The sequence below is a fragment of the Staurois parvus genome, unplaced genomic scaffold (genome assembly GCF_062004578.1).
Source record: "Staurois parvus isolate SC_StPar_1 unplaced genomic scaffold, SC_StPar_1.0 ptg000340l, whole genome shotgun sequence".
NCBI classification, from domain to species: Eukaryota; Metazoa; Chordata; class Amphibia; order Anura; family Ranidae; genus Staurois; species Staurois parvus.
Window position 1 is genome coordinate 3,431,110 of NW_028318136.1, and position 26,607 is coordinate 3,457,716.

The 26,607-nt window shown below is 44.3% G+C and overlaps 1 protein-coding gene across 1 annotated transcript in view; it reads left to right on the top strand.

Annotated features, from left to right (window-relative positions):
• The first annotated feature begins 207 nt into the window (after positions 1–207).
• Positions 208–26,607, top strand: part of LOC149456957 (sprouty-related, EVH1 domain-containing protein 2-like) — a 74,227-nt gene continuing 47,827 nt past the window's right edge. The window contains exon 1 of the mRNA XM_089684246.1: positions 208–423. Coding sequence (XP_089540372.1) covers positions 413–423 — 11 coding nt within the window. The 5' untranslated portion in view covers positions 208–412. The remainder of the gene's footprint in view (positions 424–26,607) is intronic.

Sequence of the window (26,607 nt, forward strand, 5' to 3'; positions counted from 1 at the left end):
TGCAGCAGCAGCAGCACCCCACTGCCCCCAGCAGCCTGCCCTCCATCCCCGGGCATTGGGAACAGCCAGGCCCCGCCGATCCCCAGCAGCAGCGCAGCCTCCAGGTGCAGCAGCAGCAGCGGCAGCACAGACACAGCCCAGGAGGCAGAGAGGAGGGGGTGGTGGTGGTAGGGTGGGGGGAGGAGGAGGGAGGGATGGGGGTGATCTGAGATGTTGTTACCTGGAAGATGGCTGCTCCTCCAACAGCCACATCATGATGCCCAGGAAAAAATGGAGAAAAAGAGGAAAAAACAGAGGAGATGAGAAATAACACCCTGCTGCCAGCTATTGCATTGTGCCACCATAGACATTCCCCTGGCAAGACAGGATCACAGCATACAGGAGGCATCCCTTCTTGGATTCCCTATCAGCTATGGACAGAGAGTGAGTTCTGCTTTTTTTTTTAATTATTGCACCCTTTGCCTGACCCCCTCCCCCCCCTCTAAACTGACAGGTACCCCATTGATTGTTGCAGCAGGCAGGGCCATTCATCCCAGCATTCATCCCCATCCCTCTCTGTTATCATTCCCCCCTGTCATCCTGCATGGCTGCTGCTGCTCTTTCCATTTGCCTAAATCTGGTATCCCCCCCCAATCCCCATCATCTTCTGTCCTATAATAGCTGCAGGGAGGGAAGGCAATGGGGGTGCGGGGGAGGGTGGAGGGGGGCAACTGCCATTTCTGGTCCTAGTTCAAGGTGGGGAATAGGAAGGGGCAGATTTTTGTGAATCAACCCTATTTGCATCTGGATTCATTCATAAAAAAAGGGCTGTGATCAGTTTGAGGAACCATGATAGCTGCTTCCCCTCCCCACCCTCCTCCCCCTCCCCCTTGGTGTATGTGTGTGTGTGTGTGTATGTGTGTATGTGTGTGTGTGTGCCTCTGCAGATGTGATCCCCGGTGCCTAGGCCAGACCCATCACTCTGGTCCACAGCCCCACTAGAAGGGGGATTTAGGGACCCTTGTCACACTCTCACCTGCCAGCACAAAGAACCTCTGGTCATGTGACCAGCCATTCACAAAAATTCTTCTTCATTCACTGATGCTTCTTGGTTTCGTGCAAGGGGGATCAGCTGCTCCACACTTCCCGGGGCCCCTTGCTGGATATTGCCAGGGCCTCCTAGTATGGAAAGATGCCCCCCACTAATCCCACTAATCTCTCTTTTCTTTTGAAAGAGGACATTTTAGGATGATGAAAGGAATCCGCTGTCCTGTTTTTCTTTTTTGATACATCATTTTTTTTTTTAACATTTGATTTTTTTTGTTCTTATTTTCCACATACATTGTATAACATTGGACAAAATATGTTCCATTGTGATACAGTTTCCACCTTTACAGTCTATGGTTTCAATGCTTTACAATCACTATTTCTATGAAAGGAAAACAGTGAAAGAATAACATAAATATTAATAAATAATTATTAGATTATTATTATACAGGATTTCTATAGCGCCAACAGTTTGTTTTACAATATAAAGGGAGACAGTACAGTAGGGGGCCTGCTCATAAGAGCTTACAATCTAATTGATAATAAATATTGAAGAATAACATAATAAGAAACATAGAATACCATACACAATATTAAAAATAGAAGAATAACATAAGAAGAAACATAGAATACCATACACAATATTAAAAATAGAAGAATAACATAATAATAAACATGGAATACCATAAATAATAATAAATATAGAAGAATAACATAATAATAAACATGGAATACCATAAACAATAATAAATATAGAAGAATAACATAAAAATAAACATAGCTGGTAGGTTAATTGAATCCTCTCTAAATTGGCCCTAATATGTGTATGTATGAATGTAAGTTAGGGACCTTAGATTGTACGCTCCTTGAGGGTTAGGGACTGATGTGAATGTACAATATATATGTAAAGCGCTGCGTAAATTAATGGCGCTATATAAGTACCTGTAATAAAGAAATAAAGAGAAGAATACCATAAATAATAATAAATATAGAAGAATAACGTAACAATAAATATAGGAGAATACCATAAATAATAATAAATATAGAATAGCGTAACAATAAACATTGAAGAATACCATAAATGATAATAACAAGTATAGAAAAATAACATAATAATAAAAATAGAAGAATACAATAAACAATATTAAATGTGAAAGAATAACATAATCATAAACAGATAATGCCATATATAAAAATAAATATAGCAGAATACTCTAGAAAATAATAATAAATATAGAAAAATACCATAAATAATAATAATAAATATCAAAAATTACATGATAATAAAAATAGAAGCACTCTATAATTAATAATAAACAGAATATATATATATATATATATATATATATAGTAAATATAGCAGAATACCACAAATGATAATAATGAATACAGAAACATACTGTAAATAATAATAAATACAGAAGAAAAACAAACAATACAAAAAAAAAACATTTATATGTGAACCAAAACGATAATCATAAACGACCAGGAGGAGGATACGGATGTTATCTGTCCTTTTCCTCAACCACGGGCCGTCGCTGGTAGAGGTGTATCCGTGTCTCCCATGTTCTAATCTGCTTGCTCACCCCCTTATATTAGGCAGGAGGATGGGCAAGACGGGGGGTCTTCTGTCACTTGTGGTTCTTACCCCAATTTACCTGACACCTGATTTGCAAAGCTTGGTTTTTAAATCATTATATATTGATGTCTTATTATTAATATTGTTAGGTATGATCTATTGAAATGTAACAGGTATCTAGCCTATAAGGAGTCACCTATAGTAGCCTATTTCACATTGTTAACATGCAAGATTACCGATTGGTTGGACTGCTTTACCTCTTATACAGTCATGGCCGAAATTGTTGGCACCCTTGATATTTCTCCAGGAAATCATGTATTTCTCACGAAACGTATTGCATTAACACATGTTTTGCTATACACATGTTTATTCCCTTTGTGTGTATTGGGACAAAACAAAAAAAGGGAGGAAAGAAAGCAAATTCGACATAATGTCACACAAACCTCCAAAAATGGGCTGGACAAAAGTATTGGCACCCTTTCACAACTGCGGATAAATAAGAATGTTACAAGCATGTGATGCTCCTGTAAACTCACCTGGGGCAAGTAACAGGTGTGGGCAATATAGAAATCACACCTGAAAGCAGATAAAAAGGAGAGACGTTCACTTAACCTTTGCATTGTGTGTCTGTCTGTGCCACACTAAGCATGGACAACAGAAAGAGGAGACGAGAACTGTCTGAGGACCTGAGAACCAAAATTGTGGCAAAATATCAACAATCTCAAGGTTACAAGTCCATCTCCAGAGAACTAGATTTGCCTTTGTCCACAGTGCGCAACATTATCAAGAAGTTTGCAACCCATGGCACTGTAGCTAATCTCCCTGGTCGTGGACGGATGAGGAAAATTGATGAAAGATTGCAACGCAGAATAGTCCGGATGGTGGATAAGCAGCCCCAAACATGTTCCAAAGACATTCAAGCTGTCCTGCAGGCTCAGGGAGCATCAGTGTCAGCGCGAACTATCCGTCGACATTTAAATGAAATGAAACGCTATGGCAGGAGACCCAGGAGGACCCCACTGCTGACACAGAGACATAAAAAAGCAAGACTACAGTTTGCCAAAATGTACTTGAGTAAGCCAAAAGCCTTCTGGGAAAACGTCTTGTGGACAGATGAGACCAAGATAGAGCTTTTCGGTAAAGCACATCATTCTACTGTTTACCGAAAACGGAATGAGGCCTACAAAGAACAAAACACAGTACCTACGGTAAAATATGGTGGAGGTTCAATGATGTTTTGGGGTTGTTTTGCTGCCTCTGGCACTGGGTGCCTTGACTGTGTGCAAGGCATCATGAAATCTGAGGATTACCAAAGGATTTTGGGTCGCACTGTAGGGCCCAGTGTCAGAAAGCTGGGTTTGCGTCCAAGATCCTGGGTCTTCCAGCAGGACAATGACCCCAAACATACGTCAAAAAGCACTCAGAAAAGGATGGCAAAGAAGCGCTGGAGAGTTCTGAAGTGGCCAGCAATGAGCCCAGATCTAAATCCCATTGAACACCTGTGGAGAGATCTTAAAATTGCTGTTGGGAAAAGGTGTCCTTCCAATAAGAGAGACCTGGAGCTGTTTGCAAAGGAAGAGTGGTCCAAAATTCCGGGTGAGAGGTGTCAGAAGCTTATTGATGGTTATAGGAAGCGACTGATTTCAGTTATGTTTTCCAAAGGGTGTGCAACCAAATATTAAGTTAAGGGTGCCAATACTTTTGTCCAGCCCATTTTTGGGGTTTTGTGTGACATTATGTCATATTTGCTTTTCTGCCTCTGTTTTATATTTGTTCCAATACATACAAAGGGAATAAACATGTGTATAGCAAAACATGTGTTAATGCAATACCTTTTTTGTGTGAAATACTTGATTTTCAGGAAAAATATCAAGGGTGCCAACAATTTCGGCCATGACTGTATGTTATATTTAAATGATTTATTTCCTTTTTTTACAATGTAAATACTTTCTGTGTATTGTTCTGTAATTTAAAGTTGTTTAAGCTGAACTCAGGGTAGATTATCTAAACACAAATGAAAGTAGCTTTTTAATCATTAATACTGTACATCATTTAATGTATTTTTCAAAGGCAAGCATTGTAAGTATATTTGACCTGTACAGCAGGGCTGGAATGTGAGATGAAGAAGCAGTACAGCGAGCCAATCAGGTCATATGCTGACAAGAAGCATGTTGATAGTAGGAGAAAGCATCAGTGTGCTGTTTCAAGTCACAGGATAGGGGTGGACCCAGGATGACCTGGGCTCAAAGGAAACGGGTTGAATTATGCTAGCTGTCAGACTGAGGACATCTTCTGGCAGAAAAGAAGTACTGCAGGGGAGAGCTCTGGATTGGAAGTGAATATTGGGACATAAGCTGTGTATTTATCTTTCGATGGGATATTATTTTTTTCTTGTTATTCCTGGCTGGAGTTCTGCTTTAATACAGTTTATTATATGTACCAAGAAAATCAAATAAAAAAAATGGATGTATTAAGCTTGATTATAATATGGAACAGTTAAACAGAAATGCAATGTCATCTTGTTTAGGGATGCGAGGCAAAACTGATACCACCGAGTCTGCTGTCAGCAAAATTTTGCTAAAGTAGAAACTCTCAACTGAGCTTTTTAGGCAAAATTTGCTTAATGAAAAAATTAGTGGATGTGTTTTTTGAGCGGGGCATGTATTTAAGGCAGGTTTTTTATCCACTTGACTTCAGGAATGTTTTACCCCCTTCATGACCAAAGAATTTTTTGTTCTTCATCACTGTGCTGCTTTAACTGGCAATTGTGCGGTCATGCAACACTGTACCCCTCGTCTACAAACGATGACACTATACTGGTAATAATGGTAATCAGTGACATTTAGTGGGACTGTGATAGTGTGGTGAGCAATCTGGCACTATCTCACACTGGCTGGGAGGTACACTAACTGACTAACTGAGACTGACATTAATATTGACACTAATACAGTGATCAGTGCTAATGCTGTACACTGTACTAATGACACTGAATGGGAAGGGGTTAACATCAAGGGGCAATCAAAGGATTAACTGCATGCCTAACAAGTGTAATATGTGTAATATGTGTTGCTTTTACTTACAGATCTGCTTTGCAGGGAGAAGAAACAGCTAGATTGTTGCTCTGTGTACAGAGCCCTGTGTGTTTGTAAACACAGGGCTCTGTGCTGTGATTGGCAACAGCCGATCAGCTGGTCTCAGCCATAAATTAGTGGACGGGACCTGCTGACAACATCCAGCTGTAGCCAGTGACAGTGGGGTTAGCAGCTGGTGCACAAACGCGCCAATAACCCTGGACAGACTGGATGACGCACATGGACGTGATCTAGCCTGGCCATGCTGCTCGCCCACAAATATACTGTGGGTGGGCACCAAGCAGTTATTTTATGCAGTCTTTTTTATTTGTCTTTATTTTGTATTTTTCATTATTTGTGTACTGTAATTTTAAAATGTTTAATTTTATTTTTCACTGTCTTTTACTTTCTGTAAAAAAAAATGTTAAATAATAGGGCTAAAGAGGGTTTGTTTTGTAGTACACAAACAGGTCCACGATAATTGAATGGAGCTTCTTTAACTCCCAGGAGCCATTTAAAGCCAAAATCCAGGCAAGCAGTTACATACACAGTTGAAAACCCATTAGCTATTTTACCTGCTAAAGGATTGTTTCTATGTCCACTCAGTCCTGATATTTAAACAGCTCTGCTGTACAGCACAGTACTGCCTGGCAGGGGAGGGGACCTGATCTTTCTCTGCCGCAGTTTCAACTTTTCCACTTTCAAAGATGCAAACTCCTTTTTTTTTTCATTCAGCTTAGCAGGTTAAACAAAAAAACCCCAGATCGCCGTGTTAGCATTGTTGCTGCGGAGATCTACCCCACTGTGCCTTTGTGTTCTGACCTGGGGATTCCCTTCACTAGACCACACTGATGAGTGCTCGCAGCCATTGTCTGCAAGCGCTGATCTTTGTTGTACTTACGAACAACTTGGACGTACGAACAAGCTCCCAGAATGGAACTCATTTGTAAGTAGGGGACTTACTGTACAGGTCTCTACCCCACCTTATGACTGGGCTGTAAAAGGAGAAGCTGTGATGAGTTAATGTCTATGCCACTTTGCTCTCTCCTCCAATCAGAGTGCAACCTGCAGTACAGTATGATTGACTGGCTGCTTGTGCTGCCTCTCTCCCCCCTCTCTGAGCTCTGCTGTACAGACTGTACTAATATTTGTTCATATTCAGGTACTTGCCCTAGTGTTTTCAAAATACCTTTAATGATGTATTAATAATTACAGAGCTGTATTCATTTTTGGCTTTTAGATCTGTCTGGTGTTTAGCTTAAATTCCCACTGCAGCTGTAAAAACCACAAAAAAATTTCCTTAGTTGTGCCTTCCCCATTGATTCAAATGCATTCTGACAAAATCTCACAATTTTTAGCAAAGTGCAAGGAAGTGTGTTCTGCTCATCTGTAATCTTTTAATAAATATCTGGACTACTTGGGTAGTTAGGATTATTTGTGTAGACATATATATATATATGGACTCTTCAAAAAATGTCTGCATTATACATATACACACTCTATATTGCCAAAAGTATTGGGCCAGACCTCCAAATCATTGGTTCCAATCACCTCCATGGCCACAGGTGTATAAAATCAAGCCCCTAGGCATGCAGACTGCTTCTACAAACATTTGTGAAAGAATGGGTCGCTCTCAGGAGCTCAGTGACTCCAAGCATGGTCCCGTGATAGGTTGCCACCTGTACAATAAGTCCATCCGTGACATTTCCTGGCTACTAAATATTCCACGGTCAACTGTTAGTGGTATTATAACAAAGTGGAAGCAGCTGGGAACTACAGTAACTCAGCCACCAAGTGGTAGGCCATGTAACATGACAGAGCGGGATCAGCGCATGCTGAAGCACACAGTGTGCAGAAGTGTCAACTGTCTGCAGAGTCAATAGTTAACCACTTCCCGACCGGCCGTTGTATATAAACGGCCAGACGGTGGCACTGCAGGGTCGGGTGGCCGTCTATAAACGGCCTCCCCGCACCCTGCTTGTGCGCGCTCCCTGGGAGCGCGCAGCACCGCGATCCGGTGGCTGTGTCCTCCGGACACAGTGAAACACCGATCGTCGGACGGGACCTCTGTACGAGGTCCCGATCATGTGATCACTGATTGGCCAATCAGTGATCACATGCAAAGTAGTAAGCAAGATGTCACTTCTGACATCATTGCTTACTACGTGTGAAATCTGTGAATGATCACAGAGGTCACATGGTACAAGGCTATTCACAAAAGCCTTGTACCATGTGACAAGCTGTGACCAATCACAGCTCACTCAGTACTTCTCAATGACTGCAAGAATGCACACAGAGAGAAAGAGAAATGATTGCTTTTACATCCTATATGGGTGTAAAAGCAATCAGTGTAAAAAAAAAAAATCTTCATCACCCCCCACAAGTAGTACAGTGTCACCGTGGTGACACTGTACTGCTAGGGTGACAGTATGTAAAAAAAAAAATAAAAATAAAAAATAATAATATAAAAAAATAAAATAAAAATGTAAAAAAAAATGTTTAAAAATTATAATTTTTGCTTATAAACTAATTTGGATTTTTTTTTTTACTAAAAAGATAAAATTTTGGCTAAGATTTATGATGAAATATTATTTATTTGCAAAATTTTATTAAAAAACACTTTTTTTCAAACTTTTTGGACATTTCATTTACATAGCAAAAAAAATACTAATCCCAGTGGTGAATAAATACCACCAAAATAAAGCTTTATCTGTCTCAAAAAAATGGTAAAAAATTCATTTGGGTACAGTGCTGCATGACCGCGCAATTGTCATTCAAAGTGTGATAGCGCTAAAAGCTGAAAATTGCCCTGGTCAGGAAGGGGGTAAAAGTGTCCGGTCTGGAAGTGGTTAAAGACCTCCAAACTTCATGTGGCCTTCAGATTAGCAAAACAACAGTGCGTAGAGAGCTTCACAGAATGGGTTTCCATGGCCGAGCAGCTGCATCCAAGCCTTACATCACCAAGTGCAATGCAAAGCGTCGGATGCCGTGGTGTAAAGCACGCCGCCACTGGACTCTAGAGCAGTGAAGATGTGTTCTCTGGAGTGACAAATCTCTGTCGGGCAATCTGATGGACGTGTCTGAGTTTGGCGGTTGCCAGGAGAACGGTTCTTGTCTGACTGCATTGTGCCAAGTGTAAATTTTGGTGGAGGGGGGATTATAGTGTGGGGCAGTTTTTCAGGGGTTGGGCTTGGCCCCTTAGTTCCAGTGAAGGGAACTCTTAAGGCGTCAGCATACCAAGACATTTTGGACAATTTCATGCTTCCAACTTTGTAGGAACAGTTTGGGGATGGCCCCTTCCTGTTCCAACATGACTGCGCATCAGGGCACAAAGCAAGGTCCATAAAGACATGGATGAGCGAGTTTGGGGTGGAGGAACTTGACTGGCCTGCACAGAGTTCTGACCTCAACCTGATAGTGACATTGAGCCTGAGTTCATACAAGAGCAGTACGGGAAACCTCCTCGCATGATGGGTTTCACCAGCAAAGCTCCAGCTCCCAATCCGACCGTGGATATCAGCGGCTGTGGGTTGGGTTCCTCCTGCCTCTCCCATGGCTTTGTTCCCCTCATCTCCAGTGGCTCTCTCCTTGCAGCCTCCAGCGGTTTGAGCCATCCACTGGACCCCCTGACCACCCCCCATGGTTGCGCTGTAACAGATTCCACAATCCCTCCGCTGTCAGACACCGAAAAACCGCTTTACCAGTCTGGGGATTTGAAATTCCAGCAGCTTTCTTTCCTCTCCTCACAATGCTGAGAGTATGGGCTGGACTGATTGGTCAGCACCATCCATGTGACAGTGCTGACCAATCAGAATCCCTGTAGTCCATAATGGCTAAGCAGTACAGACAGGAGTTTAAGCTGTGGGGGTTTCAAATCCCTGGACTAGTGAAGTGGTTTTGCAGTGTCTGTCTGACAGCGGGGGATCGTGGCAAATGCTGGAGGCTAGGGGGGAGAGAGCCATTGGAGGCTAGAGGGATAGAACCACTGGAGGCTGGGGGAATAGAGCCACTGGAAGCTGGGGGGATAGAGCCACTGGAAGCTGGGGGGATAGAACCACTGGAGGCTGGGGGGATAGAGCCACTGGAGGCTGGATGCGGAGAACAAAGCCATGGGAGAGGCAGGAGCAGCCCAAGCCGCAGCTGCCAATGTCCGCAGTTGGATCCAGAGCTTTGCTGGTGGATCCCGTCATGCAGAGAGGTTTCCCGCACAACTCTTGTGTGAGTTCAAAGTCACTATGACAAACCTACGTTCACACAGGAGCTGTGCGGGAAATTTGGATCTGGACAGGAATCGTAGCGCATTCCTGCTCACATCGCATGCAATTCTTTGCAGTGCAAATTGAGCAGATTAATTTTGTATGGACTCAAATTGCTCTCCAAAGGTATCTGTCTTGGGTATCGGGAGCATTTGCCCGAATAGGAGTACTCTTGCTAGTACTTGGTATCGGCACTGACACCAGTAACTGTATCGGTGCAACACTAGTGTGTGTGTTTGTATATGTTGATTTATCCAGTAAATCTGTATAATTTATATATACACTCACCGGCCACTTTATTAGGTACACCTTCCTAATGCCAAGAAAATATCCCCCACACCATTTCACCACCAGCCTGAACCATTGATACAAGGCAGGATGAATCCATGCTTTCATGCTGTTTATGCCAAATTCTGACCCTACTAAGTGAGTGTCACAGCAACCAGTCTGCCGATTGTCCTCTGTCCTCTGACATCAACAAGGCATTTTCATCCACACAATTACTGGATATATTCTCTTTCTCGGACCATTCTCTGTAAGCACTAGAGATGGTTGTACGTGGAAATCCCAGTAGATCAGCAGTAATTATTATTATTATAGAGTATTTATATAGCGCCAAAGGGTTTGCTCAGCGCTGTACATTAGAATGGGGGACAAGACATGAGACAATACAGTAGCAAAACAATACACAATACACGAGGGTTAGAGGGCCCTGCCCTTTCGAGCTTACAGTCTAGGAGGGAGGGGATGGTGATACAGGAGGAAGTGGCTGTGGGGGATGGAATGGAGTGAGGAGTAGAGGGGATCGGCTGTTAGGTGAGGGTGGGGTAGGCTTCCCTAAAGAGATGGGTTTTCAGGGTGCGCCTAAAGGTGAGGAGGGTAGGGGACAATCTGATGGATTGGGGAAGTGAGTTCCAGAGGATGGGCGAAGCTCTGGAGAAGTCCTGCAGTCGGGCGTGTGAGGTGGAGACCAGGGAGCTAGAGAGTAGGAGGTCTTGCGAGGAGCGAAGATTACGGGTAGGGTTGTATTTGGGTAGTGGTAGTTTGGGGCAGCGTTATGAATGGCTTTGTATGTCAATGTTAGTAGTTTGAATTTGATGCGTTGGGCAATCGGGAGCCAGTGGAGGGAATGACAGAGGGGGTGGCAGAAGTGGATCGGTTGGTAAGGTGGATGAGTCTGGCCGCTGATTTCAGGATAGACTGGAGCGGGGATAGCTTGTTTTGGGGTAGGCCGGTGAGAAGGGAGTTGCAGTAGTCCAGGCGTGAGATAATAAGGGAGTGAACGAGTTGTTTAGTAGTGTCTGGGGTTAGAAACAAGCGTATTTTGGAGATGTTGCGGAGGTGGAACCTGCATGCGGTAGTCAGCGATTGGGCATGGGGTTGGAAGGACAGGTCAGAGTCTAGGATGACACCTAGGACCTTGGCTTGCGTGGTGGGACTGATGGTAGCGTTGTTGGTCATGATGGAGAGGGTGGGGGGGGGGGGGTGCGGGCAAGAGCTCGGTTTTTGAAAGGTTCAGTTTGAGGAAGTGGAGCGAGATCCAGTCCGATATGTCGCTCAGTAGGTGGGTGATACGGGCGGAGAATGAAGGGGTGAGGTGAGGGGTAAGAGAGAGGTAAATGTGCGTGTCATCGGCATAGAGGTGATAGTTGAAGCCATGGGAATGTATCAGTTTGCCGAGGGAGGAGGTGTAGATGGAAAAGAGAAGGGGCCCGAGGACAGAGCCTTGGGGGACCCCAACAGAGAGGGGGAGAGAGGGGGAGGTGTCAGCGTTATAGGTAACGCTGAAGAAGCGTTGGGATAGATAGGAGGAGAGCCAGGAGAGAGCGGAATCTCTGATGCCAAGGGAGTGTAATTTGTTGAGGATGGGGTGGTCATCTGTGTCAAAGGCCGCGGAGAGGTCGAGGAGTAAGAGGACAGAGTAGTGTCCATTAGCTTTGGCGGATAGCAGGTCGTTAGTGGTTTTGAGTAGGGCGGTTTCGGTGGAATGTTGGGGGCGGAAGCCGGATTGTAGGGGATCAAGGAGGTTGTTGTCGGTGAGGTGGGCACTTAGGCGATTGTAATGAAATACTCCGATCAGCCCACCTGGCACCAACAACCATGTCACGTTCAAAGTCACTTAAAGGATAGGTTCACCTTTCGTAACATGCTACGTGTTACACCCATATTCAGGGTGTAACATGTTACGATCGGATTGGCCTTTTTGGCTGCCTTGGGTTTTGCCCCTAGCAAATTATTTTTGCACCTTCTTACCTAAAAAATATTGCAGTTATAGGTGGAGTCTGGTCTACTACCTCCAACCATAAGCTGGATACTTACGTTTCTTGAGAACATTAGTAGCAAGATTTATCTGCCATTTTGCCTCTTGAGAACATTAGTAGCAAGATTTATCTGCCATTTTGCAGTGACTTTGAATGGTACCTTAATGCACCTAGGCTGTACACTTGCTTTTAGGCCCCCTTCACTGGATAATGCTAAGTCCAAAGAAAACCAGTAAAGTCCAGACGCCACAGCCTACAAGTATTGGTACTGGGTATAGCCGTAAGAGGAACATCCACAGCTACTCTAGACACACCACTGGATCATGGAAGAAGCAAACAAGAAAAACAATAATCCAAAGCGCTTGGGGTTCCTGATTCAATTTCCTTAGATTGAACCAGTGTACATGTCAAACTACTGTAACTATAGGAACAAAGCATATCCATCTATAGTGTGTACTACCCTCAATCCAAGTGGGATTCTGTACTGATCTCTCTTCCCAGTACATGAGTCACTTCTCAGGTTGGAGAGGGTGAACACAGCAGGCGATTGACAGCCTCAGCTGTGCATGTTTCCCTATGATCTGTGTGGAAGGGGGTGTGTCCTTTCCCTCTACTCAAGTCTCAGGTTACACTCAGCTCTGTGCTGTATACTGTGCAGTGTATGACACCAGATCCCCAACCCTTGCTTGCTAGAGATGTAAACTGTGTGCTTTAGGAGGCTGTAGAGAAGAGACGGTTGTAGATAAACAGGTACAAATTATTTTGGAGGATTTGTTTCATCTCTATGTATCACCTGAGGCCTGTCATTTAACTAGGTTAATTAAGACTCTGTGCACACTAGTGTTTTTTTAAAGCTCTTTTTTAGCATTTTTTTCTGCTCCTAGAAGCTAAATAGTGTTGTCCTATGTGTCCATGCACACTACTTTAGGCTATTAGCATTTTTTGAGCTTCAGCATTTAGGAGCAGAAAAAAGAGTTTTTTCAAGCATTTTTCCAGCAGAAAAAAACGCTAAACACCCCTAAACTCTGCTAAACTCTACTAAAACACTCTTTAACAGCTTCTTTCTAGCTTTTTTTTCCCCTTTTTTCTCTACATGTACTATAAAAACGCTAATGCTCCTAATTGCTTCTGACGGCTACTAAAACACTACTAAAAAATGCTATTACCAGCTTTTTTTATCCAATGTTTTTTCCAGCATTTTTTTAGCTTAAAAAAAACACTAGTGTGCATGGACCCTTAAGGGTTTACAACCACTTTACGAACAATACTACACACAGATGTGGCCCATCTGTGGATTGTGGTATACTCAGGGGCGGATTGATAACTCATGGGGCCCCCAGGCAATAGGGGATCATGGGGCCCCTGTGTCCTCGCCCACACTCAAATCACACCCAAAACAACCTATGAAAGGTACCAGGGGCATCTCATGGGGCCCCCTACTGACCCTGGGCCTTCAAGCAGCGCCCGAGTTCTAAAATGGTCAGTCTGCCCCTGGGTATGCTGCCAGTTCCCATAACATACTATATAAGAAATATCATCATATTTGAAATATCCCTTTTAAATCCCCCAGGGGACAAAGTGTAGCACCTTTTACCTTTCAAGTGTAGCATACTCCCTAGAGAGCCGCTGGTGAACTTGTTTCCTTGCCCCCAGTTAAAAGGCACACAGCATTCTCCTTTCAATAGTTTTTATCGGGTTTTTTGATAATTTTTAAGTACAAAGTACAAACTTCTCCGCATTCCAGTACATAAACACAAGGTTACAAAAATGAACATCTGTTAATGGCGGTCATATACAAATGGAACATAATTAAAATAGGTAACATTATAGATAACTTGTCTAGAGATCAGAAATAAAACACATTTTGTGTCGGTTGGTTGGTTAGTTAGTGAACAGAAAGAGCTACTTATTCGTAATTCGTCGGCCGACATTGGTGAAAGGATGATATAGTTAAGGATATATAAACTTGCTATCAAAACGGGAGGTGTATAGGACACCTTGTGATTCGTACAGCATCCCTGTGGAAGAGCCAGAAAGTGGAAATCTAGGAAAAGGAGTACAGAGAAAAAGAGAAGGCAGATCAAGGGGTGAACATCTGAAACACTTGGGTTCGAATTATAAGGTTTACTAAGGCCATAGTGATGTGAAGCTATGCTCTGAGATCTTGAGGTGGGTGTGTTGGATCCATGGAATACAAATTTTAAGGAATCTTTCATGGGTGTCTGAATGCTGGACAGTTTTTTGTTTATTAAGAAGAGGTCAAGGCGGCGGTGAACTTCTGTGTAAGATATGAACTGCTGTTTCCAGGCCAGGGGCGGACTGACAACTCATGGTGCCCCCGGGCAATAGGGGATCATGGAGCCCCTGTGTCCTTGCCCAAACTCAAAAAAGCCTATGAAAAAGGTACCAGGGGCAGCTCATGGGGTCCCCTACTGACCCCATGGCCTTGGGCAGTGCCCGAGTTTCCAAATGGTCAGTCTGCCCCTGTTCCAGGCTTTTGCTATGGTTGCTTTGGCCACCAATAATACATGGGTGGCTAGTTTGAATTGGTGTTTGGACAAACCTGGGGGTTTTAAATGTAAGAGCATATACGAAGGGTCTCTTGGGAATGGGCTCATAAGCAATATTTGGAGTAGTTTGAGAACCCTTGACCAAAACCGGGACAAAACATGCATAGGGCATGTCCACCATATGTGTAGAACATCTCCCGGTGCGTTGCAACCTCGGAAACAAATATTGGGGGCTGATAGGTGAAGAAATGCTAGACAAGATGAGACAAGGTACCACTGTGTTACCGTTTTGACCGCAGATTCCATGTTGAGGACGTTGATGGAGCATGGGGTCAGGGTTAGCCATATATGTGACCAGCATGCATGATCTTTGGTGCCTTTAAGATCTCTTTCCCATCTGGAAATGTAAGCATGGTTGTTGGGGTTCTGTAGATTAGTTAATTGTGAGTACAGGATAGAGATAAGTTTAGGAGACAGGTGTCCGGTGGTAGATGTGTTCAAATAGGGATAATTGTGTGGTCGCTTCTTTATTAATAAGGGCACACAGCATTTTCTTCTTTCTTCCACTGGCTCAAAAGAATCGTCTTGGAGTGCCTTTTTAGGGTTTTATTGTAACATTGAACTAGGAAGCATGGGACACCCCAAACTGGCATACTGAACAATTCGAGAACTATCTTGCTGAGCTGCACAAAAATACCCCACATAATCTCTAATGCTGATGATGACTATGACATCTCTCAAAGAACCAAAACCTACACAGAGTCACTAACTTTCCAACACTGGGGACATCTGCTCACACATCCCCAGGATAATTGGTTGCCTCCTTCCGATATCCACCATGCTCTCCAGTGATGGAGACACAGACTTACTCCACCATAGGACAGCTGGACATTTTCCCCCCAACTTCCTCCTGATTCTCTCCAATGAGCGTCTCCAAACCCAAACTGATTCCAGGACTAAGCTTGCAAATAGGTCCCCCCAGCTAAGGCACCAGCTGGGACCTCAATGTTTTCTAGATAGCACTTCCAATAATCCTGCCCCAGGGCAGAGCCCTCTACACAGGGGTCTCCTCCAGCAGGACTGGACCCAGAAACTCTCTCTCCCTCCTGCTTCAGGCCTCAGCCTATTTATGGTCTCTCCCACCGCCTACTGTGCACACCTCCAAAAGATATGGCCAGAGTTCCCAACATTTTCAGGATGCTCACTCTATTTTTTTGTCCTCCAACTGTAAATCTAGAATCCTCTAGAATACGAGGGGAATCAATCAGAGCAGTAACCTGTGAGACACTGTGCAGGCCTGAACAATCAACCTCTGCTCCATTGAATACAGAGGAGCCAACTAACTTTCCCTAACATCCTACACTAATTTATGAGGGTGTTACACCAGTAAGTGTGCTACCTTAGCGCAATACACATTTACATGCTGCATAACGAGTGTGTGCTACAGCACAACTGTGGGAATCCCAAAACTCCCAGTGGGAAGCAGTTTACTCCAGTACAGCGACTTAGCGCCTGATTTACATCTTTGCGTTGTGGTGCAATTATTTTATACAGCACTCTAACTGAAGTGCATTTAGTGTACTACAATTGGAACCCTACTGCAAAGGTGTTTTTTTTTTAATTCCTTGAGTTTGACTTAAGGCCTTGATCAATGGGCATGCTACAGCGTACTTCCCTGCTAGGACTGTGTTTGCCCACACAGGGATGCACAGGGTGTTGCACACTTTCCCATATAGGCATTCCTGTTCATGTCAATTGGGACACAGAGGCTGTGTCTGTCCTGCCGCTGCATCCCAACTGAAATGAATAGGACTGTCTACACAGCACAGGGATGTATGCAACACCTGTACATCCCTTGGGCAGGTGAACATGGTCCTCTCATGGGGTATGCTGTTGTAGGAGGCCTTAAGCCCAACTCCAGGAATTTCTAAAAATCAACCTTTGCAGTGGGATTCCCTCACCCCCCCCCCCCCCCACTGCTTAGGGCTCTATCACACTCATGATGGAGAGTGATGCCCTCAGAAGAGTGATCCATGTTTGGATTGCTTTTCAGAGGGCATTTGACAGGTGGCGAGGAAGCATCATAGCCCCTCCTCACCTCCTGAGTTAACCCTTTTTCTGCCAGAGCTGTTTTTGCATTTTTTTTTTTTAAGCCTCAAGATTGCATAAACCCCTAAAACATATGGGGGTTATTTACTAAAACTGGAGAGTGCACAATTTGGTGCAGCTCTGCATAGAAACCAATCAGCTTCCAGGTTTTATTGTCAAAGTATAATTGAATAAACTGAAATTAGAAGCTGATTGGCTACCATGCACAGCTGCACCAGATTGTGAGTGCACCAGTTGGAGTAAATTTCCCCTTATATAGTTTCTGAAAGCAGACACCCTAGAGCAGGGGTCTCCAAACTTCCTAAGTGAAGGGCCAGTTTACTGTCCTTCAGATTTTACTAGGGCCAGACTGTGGCCATTGGGAGTAGAAAATTTCAGGGCATCAGTTGGAGTAAACAATGCCCCATCGTTAGTGTCGATTGGTAGGAATTGCTCCCCATTATTGGTGGGAGTTATACCCCAACATTGGTGTCATTGAGCACCGTTGTTGGTGTGATTGGGAGGAATTGTGCCCAATCACTGAAGTCAGTGCAAGGAATTGTGCCCCATCACTGGTCTCATTAGAAAGAATTGCGCCCCATCACTGGCCTCATTGGAAAGAATTGTGCCCCTTCCCTGGTGTTATTGGGCCCCATTGTTTGTGTCAGTGGGAGGAATTGTGTTCCTTCGTTTGTGTCATTGGGAGGAATTGTGCCCCATCATTGGTGTCATTGGGAGGAATTGTGTTCCATCATTAATGTCATTGGGAGGAACTGTGTCCCATCATTGGTGTCATTGGAAGGAATTGTGCCCCATCATTGGTGTCATTGGGAGGAATTGTACCCCTTCGTTGCTGTCAGTGAATAAAGTAGTGCTCCAAGGGCCAGATAAAAGCAAGCAAAGGGCCACATTTGGCCCCCAGGCCGCAGTTTGAAGACCACTGCCCTAGAGAATAAAATAGTGGTAGCTCCAATTTTTATGTCAGAAGATATTGTCTTCTGACATAAAAAGGGCACAGAAACACAATAAATTACCAAATTTTTTGATAACATATAAAAGATGGGGTTGCACCAATTATATAGATACCCAACAAGTCAAATTTGTGTGCATCTGTGAAATGGTGACAAACTTCAGTACCCTATATTTTCTATAGGCAATACTTTAAAAGCCCCCTATAGGTCATTAGTTTAGTGATTGGAAGGAGGTTTGGTACTAGGAATATTGCTGTCACTCTGGCGTGCAGGTGTGTTGTTTTCTACGTTTTCATGCATAGGCGTATGCATTTCTGTACGTATATGCGTATTTTTGTGGGGGGGGGCAATCAAACATTTTGGGGGGGAGAATTTCTTGAGCTTGGGTTTAATTTTAATTTGTTAAAATTGAAAACAAAAAATGTTCTTAACTTTTTTTTTTTCATCACATAGGAGACAAAAAAGTCCCCTATGTCCCCGTGTGATGATTTTTTTGGTAACAGGTTCTCTTTAATGACACATCCGGGGTTTCCTCTGTGCTCCACTGAATGTAATGCAATGCAGATTGCTCAGCCAGACTAGCCAGGGAAACTGAGATGGGGACCTGGAAGGGATACTGCTTCTGGGTCAGCAACAAGAAGGGAAGAGAGCAGACAAGTGTCCACTCTGCTCCTTCCCCCCTACCCAGTGGCACCCGTTATGCTGGTCCTGGGCCCACAGATGGGCAAACGGAGCTTGGGATAAATGGTGGGGGTGCGTGGAGCAGGGAGTGCCCATTCCCAGGGTGGGTATGAAAGCAACCTGGAAGATGACTGCTTTCAATTGACAGGCGGCAGTCTGCTGGTCAGATTTATGCACATTCCCGGTGTGTAAACCTCCCCCCCCCGCTGTTAGGTCTGTACAACGTACGGACCTGGCAGCAAAGGGGTTAAGCATTGCACGCAGATACGGCATGGCCCCATTGAACTCAATAGGCAAGTTTTACAAGCAGTGCCAGTTGTCAAACTCTGCACCCACAGGTAAAATGATTATTGTGACAGTGTAGGGAGTCGGCCAGTGGGAGGAAACGATAAAGCTGTGGCAAAGCTGCTAATTTTTACCGCCTGTCTGAAGGAGGCCTAAGTAATCCTGCCTGTACTTTAACCCTTAGACATATTGAGCATTTAACCCTTACAATGTGGTTGTGACACATAGGGCAGCCTATTCAGATGAATGGGCTGCCCAATGCGTGTCTGCCACGGCAAACAAGCTAGGGGACCACATTTTGGCACGTTTTGCCGAGATTTTGCCAATTGCAGCAAAACTGCACAGCATTTGGAGTGCCATTAAGAAGGAATGGCACTCAAACGTGCCGCAATTTTAGAATGATTGGAATTGCGGGTAGAATTGAGCTGATTCTGCCCTTAATCCAAATTGCTAAGTATGAACGGGCCTTAGAACCGTAGAATCATGACTCACTTTCAGGGGCGGACTGACCATTTGGAAACTCGGGCACTGCCCGAGGGCCCGGGGTCAGTAGGGGGCCCCATCAGATGCCCCTGGTACCTTTTCATAGGCTTTTTTGAGTTTGGGCAAGGACACAGGGGCCCCATGATCCCCTATTGCCCGGGGGCCCTATGAGTTGTCAGTCCGCCCCTGCTCACGTTCATCACAAATACCACAATTAAGGGGTTATGCTTCCTTTTAGGATAGTGGGGGAAGCCATGCAAATCATCCCTAGGTCAACTGTGCATCTATAGTGGCAGATTTACAGCACAGACACATCTTACAGCCGTTTATTCCAACCTGCACACAGATATTTTTTCGGGCTTGTTGATTATCATCAGTTTAGCGCATTGAAACAATGGCTTCTATGGTGTAGGGCAGGGGTGTCAAACTGGCAGCCCTCCAGCTGTTGGTGAACTACAAGTCCTATCATGCCTCTGCCTTTGGGAGTCATGCTTGTAACTGTCAATCTTGCAATGCCTCATGGGACTTGTAGTTTGGCAACAGCTGGAGGGCCGCCAGTTTGATACCCGTGGTGTAGGGTTTGGGAAGCAAGAAAAAAGTATAAACTTCCAATTAGGCAGGAAGGTAACGTTGGGTAGTGAGACCTTTTTAACACAAAGCTCATATTTTAACCACTTGCCCTCTAGAGGATTTTCCCCCCTTCCTGACCAGGCCATTTTTGCACTGCATTACTTTAACTGACCATTGCGTGGTCATGCAACGCTACACCCACATGAAATTTACGTATGTCTTTGCTAAAAAAAATCCCAATATGTGTAAATTAATTGGTTTACGTGAAAGTTATAGCGTCTAAAAATGGCAGTATATATACTGGAATTTTTTTTTTTACTAGTAATGGCGACAATTAGCGACTTATAGCGGGACTGCGGCTGGCATTCTGACACTGGGAGGAACTGACTTGGTGTCACTGACATCCCCAGTGACACCAATACAGTGATCAGTGCTAATAAAAAGCATTGACACTGTACTAATGGCACTGGGCAGGAAGGTGTTAACGTGGGGCAATCAAAGGGTTAACGGTGTGCTGTTTTACAACTTGGGTTGTGTGTGTGTTTAACTGTAAGCACATTGCTTTGCATTGCTGTGCTATGCAGAGCAATACAAAGCAGTGTGCAGGAGCTGATAAGGGAGAGTTCTGTGTTGTTTATACAAAGTTCTCTCCCCCGTCGGAGATACTCTGTGATCACCGGTTGCCGATGAGAAATGACCCACCGGGACCCGGTGATTGACAGCCAAGGCCGTGAATGGTGGAGCGGACAGGGCGTGCACACGCCCCTACCAAACTGCAAAATCATGTATATATGTGTGTTTTTGCACACCCGTGCCACCTTGTAGCAGTATTTCTGCTATAGGGTGGCGCAGAAGCGGTTAAAGTGACAGTAAAGTTTAGTTTTTTTCCCTTAAAATAACAAACATGTCTATACTTACCTACTCTGTGCAATGGTTTTCTTCTCGGATCCCCAGCTATGCACTTGACTTCTCCTCCTTAAGCAGTGCCCCCAGGGAAAGACACTTGCATCGCTGAGTGCTCGTCCCCCGTCCATAAGATACATAGAGCCGTGGCTCGGCCCCACCCCCTGCTCTCTCCTTATTGGCTCACTGTCTGTGATTGACAGCAGCAGGAGCCAGTGGGCTCCCGCTGCTGTCTCAGCCAATGACGAGGAAGAATCCATAGACAGCAGAGGCTGTCATAAATGTCGCTGGAGTGGAGGGGGCTCGGGTAAGGACTGGGGGGGAGCTGGGGGGGGGCACTGCACACAGAAGGTTTTTTACTTTCATGCATAGAATACATGAAGGTAAAAAACTCTGAGCCTTTACAACCACTTTAAAGCTGAAGTGATCTCCACTCCTGCTGCATTGTGAACACAAGAGGCCATTTGTTCAGCAAAGGCACCATTCAGGGAACACTTTGCCTTTTCTCAATTAATGCAAAGCCATCTCTGAATGGACAAGGTGAACAGATGGAGTAGTGATGTCACAATCTCCACTTTTCCAATCAGAGAACTATTTGCATTCATTGAGAAAATGCAAAGTGTCCTCTGAATGGCACCTATGCTGAATCCTGTGTTCAGTAAACAGCAGGGCAGCCACTTGGCATGGAAGATAGTGACGATCTGTAGTAGCAGTGCCTATATACCAATGTAACTACAATGCATCTAGAAAGTATTCACAGCACTTAACTTTTGCCACATTTTGTTATGTTACAGCCTTATTCCGAAATGGATTAAATTAATTTTTTTCCTCAACATTCTACAAACAATACCCCATAATGACAACATGAGAGAAGTTTGTTTTGAAATCTTTGCAATTTATTAAAAATAAAAAACAAAAAAAAAACACATGTACATACGTATTCACAGCCTTTGCCATGACACACAAAATTGAGTTCTGGTGCATCATGTTCCCACTGATCATCCTTGAGATGTTTCCACAACTTGATTGGAGTCCACCTGTGGGAAATTCAGTTGATTGGATATGATTAGGAAAGGCATAAACCTGTCTATATAAGGTCCCACAGTTAACAGTGCATGTCAGAGCACAACCAAGCCATGAAGTCCAAGGAATTGTCCGTAGACCTCCGAGACAGAATTGTATGAAGGCACAGATCTGGGGAAGGGTACAGAAACATTTCTGCAGCATTGAAGGTCCCAATGAGCACAGTGGCCTCCATCATCCGTAAATGGAAGAAGTTTGGAACCACCAGGAATCTTCCTAGAGTGGGCCGCCCAGCCAAAATGACCGAGGGAGAGGGCCTTAGCCAGGGAGGTAACCAAGGACCTGATGGTCACTCTGAGCTCCAGCGTTTCTCTGTGGAGAGAGGAGAACCTTCCAGAAGAACAACCATCTCCACCAATCAGGCCTGTATGGTAGAGTGGCCAGACGGAAGCCACTCCTCAGTAAAAGGGAAATGGCAGCCTGCCTGGAGTCTGCCAAAAGGCACCTGAGGGACTCTCAGACCATGAGAAGCAAAAGTTTCTGGTCTGATGAAACAAAAATTTAACTCTTTTAGCCTGAATGCCAAGCGTCATGTCTGGAGGAAACCAGGCACTGCTCACCACCTAGCCAATACCATCCCTACAGTGAAGCATGGTGGTGGCAGCATCATGCTGTGGGGATGTTTTTCAGCGGCAGGAACTGGGAGACTAGTCAGGATCAAAGGAAAGATGAATGCAGCAATGTACAGAGACATCCTTAATGAAAACCTGTTCCAGAGCGCTCTGGACCTTAGACTGGGGTGACAGCTCATCTTTTAACAGGAAAACGACCGTAAGCACACAGCCTACGTAACAAAGGAGTGGCTATGGGCCAACTCTGTGAATGTCTTGGAGTGGCCCAGCCAGAGCCCAGACTCGAACCCGATGAACATCTCTGGAGAGATCTGAAAATGGCTGTGCACCGACGTTCCTCATCCAACCTGATGGAGCTTGAGAGGTACTGCAAAGAAGAAAGGGAGAAATTGCCCAAAAATAGGTGTGCCAAGCTTGTAGCATCATACTCAAAACGACTTTAGGCTGTAATTGGTGCTAAAGGGGCTTCAACAAATTGAGCTATAGACGGAGCAAATTTCTATTTTGCAACCATGGGTTGTAGGAAAGAAAGTTGCTCGATTTCTCCATCAACACAAACAGTGTTGACAGGGGAATCCCTCCCACTGAGCCATTGTGTTCTCCCAGCTGGAGGTGGAGTAAATCTTCCCTGCTGGGAGAAGACAGTGATTATTGCTAGTGGCTATAACAGCCACTAGCGATAATTGCATGTAAAATCCAGCAGGCCGATTTTACCCAGGTTGATTGGTTGATCAACTTGGGTACATTTAGGGTGCCCATATACGGTTCAAATCTCAAGCGGTTCCTGTAGAACTATAGCTGGCCTAAGTCTAAAAAGACTTTTCCCAAAAAAGGCACAGGTTGATTGTGCACTTGAGATTTGGCTTTTACCTGAAAAGATTTATACTCCTCCTAAGCTTTTGGCTGATATTTATGCAATGGAAAAAAATAAACAATCTATTCCAGTAGTGGAATCTGCTATTTCTTCCTCCTTTAACTCTGTTGGTAGGCATTTTGAAACCCTCCTAAAGTCCTTACTTCTACATGTCCAGCCCTACAGCCAACAATTGCTGCCTTGTCTATTTGCCAAACTATAGCTAACTGGTTGAGACAAATGAACAGAGACCAAAAAACTGTCATTGAAGACCCTGCTTTACTAGAACAATTACAGCTCGTGCCTTCAGACCTATTGTTTTGTGTTGATGATCTTGAGAATGTCATTCGACAAGTCTCAAGAATTTCACTCATATTTGTACACATCTGCAGGATTAGGTTGTCTGCTAAACATGATTGTAAGAAATGCCTTCTATACAAATCTTTTGATGGTGAATGCCTTTTTGGAAATCCCTTGACATATTTATAAAGAAGTCACTGGTGGTAAGATGCTCCTACACCACATGAAAAAGCCTATGTTTCCAACTTCTATGACTTCTACCTCCACTCAAAGAAAGGGTTCTTTCCCTTCTCCTTAGACGTCAATCTCCAAACAATGGCTTAACACTTCATTTTATTGCAAGCCCTGGCCTACCAATCCTTCCCATAACCCCTCCTCACAATAAAGGTCCTGTCCGTTTCGCCAGTCTTTCAAAGGGGTACACAATGGAATTTCTGTCTTATTTCCTCATCTCGTTTCCTACTTTCCAATGTGGCAACATCAGCCCAAAATCAGGCAGATGTACTTACTGCCTTGTGCCAACTGGTTGTACCAGTTCCTTCAAAAGAACAGTTTCAAGGTTTCTATTCAAACCTTTTCACAGGCCCAAAACCAAATGGGGGCGTCCGCCCACTATTGGACTTAATATTCTTCATGTACCAAAATTCCCCATGGAATCTATGAGGCCCGATGGCCCTTTCCATGTGGTCCATGGGCACCAGTCAGGTTACAGTGTGGCAGATAAGTGCTGGGCGCTAAAACACTCTCTGAATTTTTGCAAAGAGAGTCCGTCCTGTGGACTCGGTTATCTCCGCACACAGTACAAGTATAGTCCTGCTTGGGGTGAGAGAGAGGAGGCAGTGAGGGAGTGTGTGATGGATAAGTGATCAACAATAGGGCAGGGGTTAGCACATTCACTGTTATATCCACCAATGCAGGATGGGTAGGGTTAAATTTCACTGCCACTGACCAGCAGTACAGGGTAGGGATGGGTGAATAACTTTCACTGCCAGTGATCACCAGTGCAGGGTGAGTGAGGTAAACTTTCACTACCACTGACCACCAATGCAGACGAGGGATGGTTGGTTAACTTTCACTACCACTGACCACCAATGTGTGTCAATGGTAATAGTGCTGACACCAGTGTTGGGGGTTATTATTGCAGCCACTGACACCAATGCTGGGGGCTATTGTGCTCCAACTTCTTCAGTGTGCATTGCAATACACTGCAAAACATGCAGCAGGACCAAACTTTTTGGGCTTTGAGGTGTGCAAATGCGCTATTATTGTATGGCCCTCTGGATGTTTGGGGGGCTGCACTTGAGGGCTTCTTTAATTTTTCAGTTGACCACCACTGTTTTAGACAATGAAGACAGTTGGAAAGACAAATATATTTGCTGCATGTTTGGTGGATTAAGGTGGACAAGACTTTTTAGATGCTCTTGTCAGTTCAGGGCAAATTGCAAAATACATAAATCTGAATTCTGAGAATCTGAGCAAGACAGACAGAGGGTCATTTTGCCTTAGTCATTTTTATAAATACTATTACAGTACAGTCTGGGTCTGATAATAATATCCAGACAAGAAATCTCTCTGTATTACATACACTCAGATCTCTGTGTTTCTGTTTGAATTCAAATATGCCTTGAAGCAATCTCTTTGTTTTAGATACACCCAGCACTGGTGGGTGTGACTTGGCATGCGATTTGCATGCCCTGCGACTTGCAAATCGCATGCCAATTCGCACCCTATTGTCCGCATTTACAGCGGTCATATCGGTGCGGTTTTGATTTGGTCGGAGCCCCACCTATTTCCAAAGTAGTGCATGCACTACTTTTGGTGCGATTTGCATAGACATCTGTGTCAGATGTCTATGCAAATCGCACCTCAAATCGGCATGTCACCCGAATTTGAAATCGCGCGGCTTCAATGCAAGTCCCACAATTTCAAAATCGGGCTTGATGTGACCGGGGTGTAAGTGTCCATCACATGTAATAAATAAAATAATAATAACAAATAAAAAACATTCCTTATAAAACATAAAATGTTCAAATAAATTGTTTGTGTAACTTAAAGTGCTCAATTTCTTCTTTAAATGATTAATTAGAGTCAAGCTCACTAGATAACATGACCTACAAATTATAGGCAGGTCAAGTATCAAATGTGGTGATATCTTAACTCCTGGCAATTCCCATATATTCCAGTTGGTCCAATCAGGGGCGGACTGACCATTTGGAAACTCGGGCACTGCCCGAGGGCACGGGGTCAGTAGGGGGCCCCATGAGATGCCCCTGGTACCTTTTTCATAGGCTTTTTTGAGTTTGGGCAAGGACACAGGGGCCCCATGATCCCCTATTGCCCGGGGGCCCCATGAGTTGTCAGTCCGCCCCTGGGTCCAATCAACAATATACGTCCCAACCATTAGATCCTCATATCATAAGGCTGATGTATCCGTCTTAATTCACAAAGTTGCCATAGATACCCAGAAAGAAAAACAATATCCCATAGAATAGTAACATTTCAAAAAAGGCTAAAACCAAAACAGAATAAAAACCCTCACAATTTAAGGGTACATAAGTTTCACTACACTCTCACAAGTATTAATATATAACCACTGAGAAGGGGCATTTTATGAAATCAGTAGGCCTGTGTGCAAGATCAGAAGTTGGGCCCCATAAAAAATGTGGTGTACTCAGTATGCCACAGTGGAGTGGGCATGGTTTTCATAGTTCCAGGGGTGTTTCTAGGAATGTAGAAGACCTGGGACACATTTGGGCACACCAAGTAACAGACTAATGTGCCACACTACGTGTGCCAAAGCCAACAGTGGGTGTGACTAAACTGCGTTAATGGTGAGAGGTGCCTAAGGTGCATGGTTAAATAAAACAATCCCCCCAGTATAATCCCCCTAGGTCACTCTGTCTCCCAGTAAATTCCTTCTTCCCTTCAGGTCAATCTGTCCCCCAGTATAATCCCCCCCCCAGGTCATTCTGCTATCAGTATAATAATCCCCCCAGGTCAATCTGTTACCCAGTATAATCCTTCCCACTCTCCTCCAGGTCAATCTGTCCCCCAGTATAATCCTCCCAGGTCTGTCTGCCCCCCAGTATAATCTTTGCCACCTAGGTTAATCATT